The sequence below is a fragment of the Crinia signifera genome, chromosome 12 (genome assembly GCF_055691185.1).
Source record: "Crinia signifera chromosome 12, ASM5569118v1, whole genome shotgun sequence".
NCBI classification, from domain to species: domain Eukaryota; kingdom Metazoa; phylum Chordata; class Amphibia; order Anura; family Myobatrachidae; genus Crinia; species Crinia signifera.
Genome location: NC_139228.1, coordinates 71,226,759 through 71,238,920, shown reverse-complemented (window position 1 = coordinate 71,238,920; position 12,162 = coordinate 71,226,759). Strand labels below are relative to the sequence as shown.

General features: G+C 49.4%; 1 protein-coding gene across 1 annotated transcript in view; it reads right to left on the bottom strand.

Annotated features, from left to right (window-relative positions):
- LOC146049544 (uncharacterized) overlaps positions 1 to 12,162 on the bottom strand; it is a 45,106-nt gene that overhangs the window by 31,906 nt on the left and 1,038 nt on the right. Inside the window, exons 2-3 of the mRNA XM_083166074.1 lie at positions 8,944 to 9,574; positions 7,249 to 7,519 (exon numbers count right to left, since the gene is read on the bottom strand). Coding sequence (XP_083022200.1) covers positions 7,249 to 7,519; positions 8,944 to 9,553 — 881 coding nt within the window. The 5' untranslated portion in view covers positions 9,554 to 9,574. The remainder of the gene's footprint in view (positions 1 to 7,248; positions 7,520 to 8,943; positions 9,575 to 12,162) is intronic.

Here is a 12,162-nt window from a genome sequence, read left to right as displayed (position 1 = left end):
TGCACTGTACCAGTGTTTGTATGCAATTACTGTAAATAAATGATGTACTCATATGCACACAAACACAGGTACAGAGCAAAATACACACTTTTAATAACTTTAATAGTAATAAAAGTATACAAAATTATACTCTTAATAAAGATCTACACCAGGGTTGCCGACTTTAAAAAAATCCTCTCCGGGAGAAGCCCGGAGAGGAATCTTGCATTGCGCGTTTTGGGGGCGGGTCTTAACTGTGACGTCATTAAGCTCCGCCCCCATTACGACAAATAGCGAAAAAACTGTTATCCATGGAGGGGGCGGGGCTAAAACGTCAGGATTGTGCCGTTTTAGCTCCGCCCCCTCCCCTGAGACCCGCGGATTGCGGCATATAAATGCCGCGATCGGGGGGCTCAGTGGGGTCCCCCTGATTCCGGGAGGGTTGCCCACCCTTCCGGGGGCCGGGAGGAAGGACCCGATTTTCGGGAGACTCCCGCAAATTCCGGGAGGGTCGGCAACCCTGATCTACACACAAATATTATTACATTTAAATAAAATTCCAAGCACCTCTCTGTTACCTCTCTCATACCTTCCTTCAGCTGCATCACACTGAGTGACTCACTGAAGTCTGGGCATGCTCACTGCAGAGAATTGCTGCTGGGCTGCACAGACAGCAGCCCATAGAAGCACTGTAGCTCTGGTGATTTGCACAGAATGGCTTCCTGTTGGAAGCTATTGCTGCCATCGCTTCATGTACTGGCAGCCCAAGAGGGGGAGGAGTTTCCAGCTCTGTGTATGATGAGCAGTAGCAGCTTCCAATAGGAAGCTACTACATGCTGAACTCCTCCCCACAGGGCTGGGCTTTGGCTGTGTCTTCCCTGCTGCTTCATGGAATCTAGTGAGAGGAGGTTACCAGCGTGTCAGAGACGCAGATAAATCCACCCACGTGCTACTGGTGTTGGCTTACACACTTACACTCTAGGCGTCCTATATCCAGCCGGGATGCGGTCATTTGGTCTACAGCATGATGGTAGACAGTCATTAGGTCGACACCATTAGGCCGACATGAAAAAGGTTCGACATGGGTCTAGGTCAACATAGGTAAAGGTCGACATGGGTCTAGGTCGACAGGTCATTAGTTCGACAGGCCATTAGTTCGACAGGTCATTAGTTCGACACTGTCTAGGTCGACAGTCAAAAGGTCGACATGGGGTTTTTCACTGTTATTTGAGCCGACACGTGACGACAGGTGGTATTTCCTTTCGACCTAGAACCATGTCGACCTTTTCCCATGTCGACATAATGGTATCGACCTAATGACTGTCGACTATCATGCTGAAGACCAGGGATGGGGAACCTTTAGGGGGCCAAGGGCCGTTTCCATTGGTTGAAAATGGCTCGGGGGGCATTTAAAAAAAAAAACTTACAAACTGCAGCCGCAGTTTGAGAGTAGCCGGGCTGTGTGGTCCGGCGGCTGTACAGGGAGTCTGATACAGGGGAAATCTCGCGAGAGTTACCAACCTCTTGCGAGATTTCCCCTGTACTTGACTTCCCTTCACAGCCGCCGGGAGGGTGGGCGGGCCACAAAGACCAGCTGCGGGGGCCGTATACAGCCTGCGGGCCAGAGGTTCCCCACTGCTGCTGTAGACCAAATGATCCCAACCCATCCACCCATGCACTACTGGTGTTGGCTTACATATTTACGCTACAAGCATCCTGTCTCCATCCATGTGCTACTGGTGTTGACTTACACACTTTCACTACACAAGCATCCTATCTCCACCCAGGCGCTACTGGTGTTGGCTTACACACTTACACTACAGGTGTCCTATCTCCACCCATGCACTACTGGTGTTGGCTTACACACTTACAGATGGAGCTGGCCTTATTATTGCTGGCGGAGCGCCAGGACCGTGTCCCTGGCGATCCGCCAGCAATCTGGCGCTCTGGCTGAATGAGACGCTCGTGCGTCTCCCACGCACGAGCGTCTCAATAGCCGGGCGGCGAGGCGGCGCGGCGGGTGCAGTCCTGCCCGTCTCCAGCTTCAGGGAGACGGGCAGGGCTGCGGGGGGCTGCGGGGGGGCGGTGTGGACCGGCGGGGACCCGGGGAAGCCGGCGGGGACCCGGGCAAAAGCACCGTCGGAACGGGACGCGCGTGCACCTCGTGCACGCGCGTCCCCTTCCGACATACAGATGGCGCGGGGCGGGGGATGGCGGGTGGCGAGTCCTCCGCCATCCCCAGCAAAGACAAGCCCGGCGCCATCTGTACACTACAGGTGTCCTATCTCCACCCATGCACTACTGGTGTTGGATTACACACTTACACTACAGACATCCTGGGTGACATTCTATGCGTTGAGATAAATGCGCATGTTTTTTTAGCGCACCACATCGCCGCAAATCGCACTTTTTCAAATCGCACTTTTCTGTCAAAATTCGCATATTTAATGTGATGTGTTTTGGAGGCTGAAAAGTGCGAAGTGGTGCGATTTGCGGCGAATTGGTGCGCTGTCTTTAGTCCTGAAAATGTGCGATTTTCATGTCTGAAAATCGCACGTTTGCAGGAAAGCGCAAAGTAAAAAAAAAAAAACGCGCGCGGGGTCCCCCGCCCGAGCATAACCAGCCCCGGGCTCATTGAGCCGGTGCTGGTGACATAAAAACAGGGTCCCCGACAAATCGGGGTCCCCTTGATTTCATGAAACCAGCACCATGCTCAAGGTCCGGCGCTGGTTCCCAAAATACGGGGGACAAAATGACTAGGGGTCCCCCGTATTTTAAGAACCAGCACCGGACCCAACCAGCCAGCAGGGTAATGCCACAGCCGGTGGACACTTATTATATAAGGTCCCGCGGCCAAAGCATTAACCCCCTGGCTGGTCAGCATGGGCAGGGGTCCTGGGGAAGTGGGGACCCCCCCAATGAAGGGGTCCCCCCCCCTCCAGGACTTACCAGCCCATGCTGATAGTCTGGGGCTGTCCCCGATGCCCCTGGGCGGTGGGCATCGGGCTGATGAATTGTGTAAAAAAAAAGAAGTAAAACTATTGTTTTCTACTGGCGAACTATGAGTCCCAGCAAGCCTACCCCGCATGCTGGGACTTGGAGAACCACAAGTCCCAGCATGCGGGGCATTAAAGGGCCCGCTGGCACTTGTAGTTCTACAGTACAAAAAATAGTTAAAGAAAACACACTGACACCCTGAAAAATAAAAGTTTAATACACACAGAACACACACACACTGATACTTACCTACCTTGAGCCCGTAGGTCGGTCCCTGGATCCTGGGTCCGGGCTCCGGGGCTCCAGGGCAGAAGAGTCCGGTTTCGGGGGCCTTGGTCCTGGTTCCGGGGCTGGTCCGGGGTTCCGGGGCTCCTGGCCTGAAGAATCCGGGATCCGAGGTAGTCCCCAGGGGTACCTAAGGAAGGAAATCCTACTCACCTGGTCCCCGGCGACGACCTCGGCATCCTCTCCGGCTGAAGCGCTGCTCCCATCTGGTACCCGGCTTACAGGACTTCACCGGCGCAGAGATGTTTCTTCCTCGGCGTCTCTGGACAGAATGATTTCTGGCCAATCAGGAGCCGAGAAAGTCGGCTCCTGATTGGCCAGAAATCATTCTGAATACAGATGCCGAGGAAGAAACATCTCTGCGCCGGTGAAGTCCTGTAAGCCGGGTACCAGATGGGAGCAGCGCTTCAGCCGGAGAGGATGCCGAGGTCGTCGCCGGGGACCAGGTGAGTAGGATTTCCTTCCTTAGGTACCCCTGGGGACTACCTCGGATCCCGGACCCTGGATTCTTCAGGCCAGAAGCCCCGGAACCCCGGACCAGCCCCGGAACCAGGACCAAGGCCCCGGAACCGGACTCTTCTGCCCTGGAGCCCCGAAGCCCGGACCCAGGATTACCTACGGGCTCAAGGTAGGTAAGTATCAGTGTGTGTGTGTTCTGTGTGTAATAAACTTTTATTTTTCAGGGTGTCAGTGTGTTTTCTTTAACTATTTTTTGTACTGTAGAACTACAAGTGACAGCAGGCCCTTTAATGCCCCGCATGCTGGGACTTGTGGTTCTCCAAGTCCCAGCATGCGGGGTAGGCTTGCTGGGACTCATAGTTTGCCAGTAGAAAACAATAGTTTTACTTCTTTTTTTTACACAATTAATCAGCCCGATGCCCACCGCCCAGGGGCATCGGGGACAGCCCCGGACTATCAGCATGCGCTGGTAAGTCCTGGAGGGGGGGGACCCCTTCATTGGGGGGGTCCCCACTTCCCCAGGACCCCTGCCCATGCTGACCAGCCAGGGGGTTAATGCTTTGGCCGCGGGACCTTATATAATAAGTGTCCCCCGGCTGTGGCATTACCCTGCTGGCTGGTTGGGTCCGGTGCTGGTTCTTAAAATATGGGGGACCCCTAGTCATTTTGTCCCCCGTATTTTGGGAACCAGCGCCGGACCTTGAGCCTGGTGCTGGTTTCATGAAATCAAGGGGACCCCGATTTGTTGGGGACCCTGATTTTATGTCACCAGCACCGGCTCAATTAGTCCGGGGCTGGTTATGCTCTGGCGGGGGACCCCGCGCTCGTTTTTTTTTTATTTTAACCGTTTTTATTTTTTTTTAACACCAGAACCATACCTCCCAACCGTCCCGGATTCGGCGGGACATTCACGATTTGCGGCCGATGTCCCGTCGTCCCGGTACTGCTTACCGCAGTCCCGGCTTCCCGAGACGGTTGGGAGATATAAACCACGATAATATTACGACGAGCGGCGAAAACGGGGGCGTGACCGGATTTCGCGGCACCCCGTGAGGCCACGCCCCTTTTCTTGAGGCCACGCCCCCTTTTCGGGAACGCCGCGCGAACCTCCCGACCTCCCAACTTCAAAAGTTGGGAGGTATGCCAGAACCCTGCACAGAACATTGCGACCTGTGCAGGGTTCTGGCTAATTCGCCAAACAGACCCTGGTCTGAAATAAGTGTGATAATTAGACACCTAAAAATTGCGATTTGCAAATGCGCATAGCATTAAATAAGCGAGTTGTATACTTTTCTGTACGAAAACATCTGGATGCGATAAAAATGCGAATTAATCTCGCACTTTTGGTCAGCATGCCTTAACGCACATAATATGCGATTTCAGTCCCTTAGCGCATCCCATTACATTGGCGATTTGAAGGAAAAATGCGATATCGCCATTTTTTGGACTAATTAACGCCAAAAAAAGCAAATCGCATTCCATAGAATGTCACCCCCTATCTCCATCCACGCACTACTGGCTTTGCGGTACTTGTGAGTTATCCGGGCGTCCGATTTGTAAATCGGGTCGGATCGGGACATCGCATCGCATCGCATGCGACCATCGGATGCGATGCGATGCGATGCGATGCGATGACCCGATTTTTCCATAGGAATCAATGTTAAAATGGACTGAGTCCATTTTAACATGGAATTCAATGGGAAAAAGGGTCCTTTTCATACCCCTACTATCCAAGTGGGCATGGAGTTGGATATAAACCTGTGGCGAGCGTAGCGAGCCACCGAGCCCGAAGCGTGGCGAGCGTAGCGAGCCCCGCGAGGGGACACGGAATACCGTCCCCTCGCGGGGCTCGCTTCGCTCGCCACGCTTCGGGCTCGGTGGCTCGCTACGCTCGCCACAGGTTTATATCCAACTCCATGCCCACTTGGATAGTAGGGGTATGAAAAGGACCCCTTTTTCCATAGGAATCATTTTAACATTGATTCCTATGGAAAAATCGGGTCATCGCATCCGATGATCGCATGCGATGCGATGCGATGCGATATCGCATCGCATCGCATCTGATTGTATGCCTTAACTTAAGGCATACAATCAAAAAATCGGACGCCCAGATAACTCACAAGTACCGGCTTTGCTTTACCTGCTTAGGCTTCAGGAGTCCTATCTAGTATCTCCGCCCGATGTTGGGTTACCTACTTACGCTAAAGGTGTCCTATCTGCATCTGTGCACTACTGGTGTAGGGTTACCTACTTACGGTAAAGGTGTCCTATCTGCATCTGTGCACTACTGGTGTTGGATTACTAACTTACACTTAAGGTGGCATATCTGCATTTGCGCACTACTGGTGTTGGGTTACCTACTTATACTAAAGGTGGCCTATCTACATCTGCGCACTACTGGTGTTGAGTTACCTACTTATGCTACAGGTGTCCTATCTGCATCTGCGCACTACTGGTGTTGGGTTACCTAGCTATGCTACAGGTGTCGTATCTGCATCTGCGCACTACTGGTGTTGGGTTACCTACTTACGCTACAGGTGTTCTATCTGCATCTGCACACTACTGGTGTTGGGTTACCTATTTACCCTACAGGTGTCCTATCTGCATCTGCGCACTACTGGTGTTGAGTTACCTACTTATGCTACAGGTGTTCTATCTGCATCTGCGCACTACTGGTGCTGCGTTACCTACTTACGCTACAGGTGTTCTATCTGCATCTGTGCACTACTGGTGTTGGGTTACCTATTTACCCTACAGGTGTCCTATCTACCATCTGCGCACTACTGGTGTTGAGTTACCTACTTATGCTACAGGTGTTCTATCTGCATCTGCGCACTAATAGTGTTGGGTTACCTACTTATGCTACAGGTGTCCTATCTGCATCTGCGCACTACTGGTGTTGGCTTACACACTTATGCTTCTGTGACATAGGGCTCTATGTATTACCCATTCTTATTGGCAGTGATGCTATTGAATTTGCCGCAGACATTTAACATTACTTATTCCTGAGGCCCCGCAGTGCTGCCATCCTACTTGAAGCAATGTTCATTGCTGGCAATCTACCTTGCAAGGTCGCGGACATGGAGGAGCACAGGCAAAAAAAGGGGGAGCTTCAAGTTTCCTGGACACCCCCCCACAAGCCATATCATGACTCCAATTGAATATATAATGTGTACTTTATTACAAGAACAACAGTCACTTCATGCAGTACAGGGGCAGAAAGGAGCTGCAGCACATGTCAAGACTAGAGGAAGCAACTTCTACCAAGTCTGCTGTGTGTGTGACTGAGCACTCAATCAGCACACCAGACCAGAGAGCAGCTACCAGCGACAAGAGACTGGCATCTTATCATGAGGTGGGAGAATGTTTGCTTAGAAAGCAAATATTGAAATAGTGCTATTTGAATGTGGCTTAAAGATTTTTAAGTTCTGATCATGCCCAACATATACACAAACACACGTGCGCACACACACACACACACATATTGCCAACTTCGGAATAGGCAATTCAAGCAATGTTCTCACTTACCTGGCTTTTGTCTTACGTAAATATTTTCTTATGAGCTCAGTTGTCAATTTTTTTTCCACTTTCTCAAGATATCCCATTTTTGGTACAATGAGGAGCAGGACGAGGTCACCAGCCAACGGTACTTCAACCACTACAGACTTCAAACTTTTGTGCTTGTAAGTTTTATATTGGCATAAACGGTGAAGCATTGGCACTTGGATTGTTTTCTGCTTATTAACTGTGAAGTCTTCGTGTTGTATGTCTCGGGGGTCGAAGTGGTTTTGGAATTTTGCTGGTGAGATGATATAAGATATATTACTAGTATGTACCTCATCGTGATCATGCAACTTGTACAGAGAATAATGGTCTTTCACAGCAGTCCCTGATCCAATGCATGTTAATAGCATTAACTATATATATATATATATATATATATACAGTATATATATATATATATATATATATATATATATATATATAATTGTGCAAAAACGCTGGCACTGAACTCCAGAAGGAAACTTTTTGCCCGGTGCCTTCAGTATAAGTACAGGCAATGCTGTCCCATGTAAATAATAGGAGAAGACTGCGTCACTCGGGACTGGTTCAATAACAAACAACTCATAGCCAGACAATGGTTAAGTTGACGTTTCAGCCCTCAGGCTTTTATCAAAACAGCTTACAGCTTAAGCTGTTTTGATAAAAGCCTGAGGGCTGAAACGTCAACTTAACCATTGTCTGGCTATGAGTTGTTTGTTATTGAACCAGTCCCGAGTGACGCAGTCTTCTCCTATTATTTACATGGGACAGCATTGCCTGTACTTATACTGAAGGCACCGGGCAAAAAGTTTCCTTCTGGAGTTCAGTGCCAGCGTTTTTGCACAATTATATATATATATATATATATATATATATATATATATATATATATAATAAAAAATATACATATATACAGTATAAAATATAAAAGCGAAAATTTGTCCTTCTGTCTTTCTATACAAATCCACAAATTACAAGCAAAGATCATGAAATTTTACATACGAGCGTATTAAAACACGTCCGAGGCAACTAAACAAATTTGAAATCGAAATTAATTAAAAACCACCATTTTTGCTGATTTTACGCTCATTGTGGCAGTGCTGTGCGGTGGTGGCTCTGTCGCAGCCACCCCTGCACCCTCTCTCCCCCGGTCCTGCCGCCGCTGACACCCCCCTCCCCCAGGTCACCGACGCCCTAACCACATCCCGGCAAAAAATATATAAATTATGCTCACTAGGGGAGCACCAGGGGAGAGGGGAGCTGGGACGCGGGGACAGATGAGAGGGGAGAGGGGTGCCTCAACGCGGGGACAGATGACAGGGGACGGGAGAGTCGGATAAAAGCAGCACTTCTGGAAACTAATTGACAGGGGCTGCTGTGATTGGACAACAGCTGAATCTGCTGTCCAATCTCAGCAGCCCCTGTCAATGAAGCCACTTCTAGAAGTGCAGCTCTTGACATTATTTTGAATGGGCTTTTCTAGCCCATGGTGGGAGGCATACTTATTGCTGCCTCCTAAACTAATTTAAATGTTACAAATTGCAAAAATAATATAAAGAAGTTTATCGGCAAATGCTCCAGCAACGGATTGTCAGTCCATTTACCCGTGAACAGGCCGATGATTGTATAAGTGTGTACCAAGCTAAAGTCTTCTGCAGGCCATGATTACCATGCGCTTACCGTTAAGGGACAAAAGGTTGATAACGATCATCTTGGTCTGAGAATCCAGGGTACCGGCAAAGTCTATGGCTTTCCCACCTGTCCGCATTCTCACATAGCCGTTGATCTCTTCCTCTTTCTCTTCCGGATCATTGTACTTAAGGTACTGCAAGGAGGCGTTGTAGTAACTACTCACTTCTTGCTGATATTGGGGCATAATGTCTACTACTCTCGCAACAAAGAACCGGTTGTCAGGGGTAATTGTTACATTTTCCGTCTGTACCGCTAGCGTATCCAAGAGATTTTTATACTCATTATTGAGCTCTGAATTGTCTTGGAATCCATCCAAGGACAAACCTTCCAGAATCTGGTTACGGGTGTTCGATTTTGCTCCGATGGCTAACATAACAAGGGACGTAGAGATGCTGAATGGGGAAAACAATATATTTGGTGGGGTTTTCGCGGTTGTGGCAGAGAGAAAACGATAGAGCTTGACCGCAAACTGCATGTTGGCTTGGCATACTTTGGACTGTTCCTTTCTGTCGTTTGGGCAAGTACAACAATCTTTTTTCTTCTTGCCATGAGTGGTGGCCAGGACCAAGGAGGTGACCAAGAGTAGCAGAAGCTTCATCTTTCCTCAGTTGCTGTACACCTGTGAGATATATGTTGGGACGACATAATTAGGTGTCCAAATTAAAATTCTAAGCTGGTCAAGTTTAGCATAAAATCATCAATTTAGTAATTGTTCACCCTGTAGGTTCATGCCCGGAATCCAATTATCAATACACTCTCATCCCATGTTCCCAGTGGCGTGTCTAGGGCACGGTGGAGGGGCACCATGGTCACAGCAGATTCAATGTAAAACATGCTAAAACAGCCCTGCAAAGATGGCTGCCCCCTTGTTGGAGACAGGCACTAGAGGTTCTATTGGACCTCTATCATTTGTCAGGGAAGCGCAGTGCATACAGTGCACTGTGAGCCTGCTTCCCCTGGCAATGAGTATGTATCTCCACTGGCAAAGAGCATAGAGACCCTGACAATGACCATAGAAATTAGCATGATGTAACCCCCCTGGCAACAAGCATTTAACCCCCCTGGCAATGAGCATGTATCCCCACTGGCAACGAGCATAGAAATCCGGGCAATTAACATGTAACCTCCCTTGGCAACAAACATGTAACCCCCCTGGTAATGAGCATTTAACCCCCTGGCAATGAACATTTAACCTCCTGACAATGAGCATGTATCCCCACTGGCAACAAGCATAGAAATCTGGGCAATTAACATGTAACCTCCCTTGGCAACAAGCATGTAACTCCCCTGGCAAATGGCATGTAACCCACCAGGGAAAGAGCATGTAACCTCATTTGCAACAAGCATGGAAACCCCTGGCAACAAGGATAACAACCCTTGGCAATGAGCATATAACCCACTGGCAATGAACATGTGAGTAAAAATTAAATAAACAAAAATATATAATTAATGTGGGGGGGGAGGGGGGGGGTGCACCAGAAACTTTTTGGCAGGGGTGCAAAATTTCTAGTTATGCCAATGTCTCTTACTTGGACAATTAGCTAATTGCTCAAGGGTGAGACTGGTTATGGGCCTGAGGCAAAGCCGGTGTTTTTTTACCTGTGCGATTATTAGCCAATTGCATACAGATGTTCATGATGTTCTTATGATGGAGAGTCTACTGTGCATATGCAGGTCTCCAGAAATATGGCGCCTACTCTTTGTTTCTGGGGACTTTTCTCTCTGTTTCTTATTGTCAGAAAATTAGCGTTGGTCAATTTATCACACAATTCCAGCTGATCTACAATGCCAGCTGACCTGGTACTCCAGAGACAGTGGAGAAGTATAACTTTATATGGGTGTAGGGGGGTGTGGTTTGGCCCCCACAGGACCCAATGGCCGTGTGCACCGCACAACCTGCACCCATTACTGACATGCAGGCAGACATGTAGGCAGAAAACATGGCTTCAGTGTCCACAGCCGTTCTGCACTATCGTTACTCAGGACTACGATGATGGAAGGTGCTGCCACCGATGTATCTTTGCAGCAGTTACTTAGATCTATGAAACTACAGTCGTGGAAATGTAATAGGGTTCGAGATTGGCCCTATTTTAAAGAGGCAATCATTTACAAGGCAAAACCAGGTTTGTTTTTACATGGTAAACGATCGCCACTTTAAAGAACACAGCTGCCATTGTATTACTGCGTGCATACACACTGAGCGGCTTCCCCACTGACCGGCGCCGACGGAGGGGGGAGGATGGCGTTGCATAGCGGAGCGCTATGCAATGCCCTCCTCAAAGCCGCTCATCGCCGGGCCATACACACTGGGCGGCTTTGAGCTGAAAACCTGCTGTTTTGAGCGACTTTCAGCTCAAAGTCGCCCAGTGTGTATGGGCCTTAAGTGCACAATATATTGCGGGTGCAGCCCTGCCTGGCAGAACAACATGAATTCTGCAGCCAAGCCTGAATCAGCCCCAAGTGATAAAAAATTAACTGAAGAAAATAAAATAAATCTAAATCCATTTTCCCTTTGGCCCGTTTGAAAAATAAGAATTTTCTTCGTAGATAACTATTTCTATCAACCTGTTTATGGGTTGTACCCCTCAGTATTAAGTGGGGTGCATTCAAACTGAAATCTAAATTGCAGTATATATAATATAATCGTACAATCTCGAGGGGTTGTATGATGGATTGTACAAAATCGTGCAATGCGTGGTCCCGCTGGTTGAATAGTTGGTCCTCTGTTCAGTCTTGCTGCATACAGATGTAGCCCCTGCCATCCTTGGCCGGGGCTCGCCAGACCCTCCCCGCTGGCAAGCGCCGGTGGCAGGGGCTACACTGAACTGGGACGCGCGTGCGTGTCCCTGCCCGTCTCCGCTTCAGGGAGACGGGCAGGGTTAGGGGGGGGGCTCGGGGGGTCGAGGGGTACCTGCGGTGATGGCGGGGGAGGCAGCGGGGACCGGAGGCAGGCTCCGTTGCCAGGGGGTGCGCATGTGTCTCGTGCGCGCGCGCCCCCTGTCGGGAATGGCGGGAATGGCAAAGATGTCCTGAGCCCCATCTGTATCTGATCAGTCGTGATTGGGAGCAGATTGCATGGGCTTTTAAGCCCATGCAATTGGTCGTTTGACGGGTCATATGACCGGTGTCATTTGAGTGGCAGTTTTCAGGCAGGTTAGGTGCATACAATCCATTGTGAGATGACGGGTCGTATGCAGCAGCTGGATT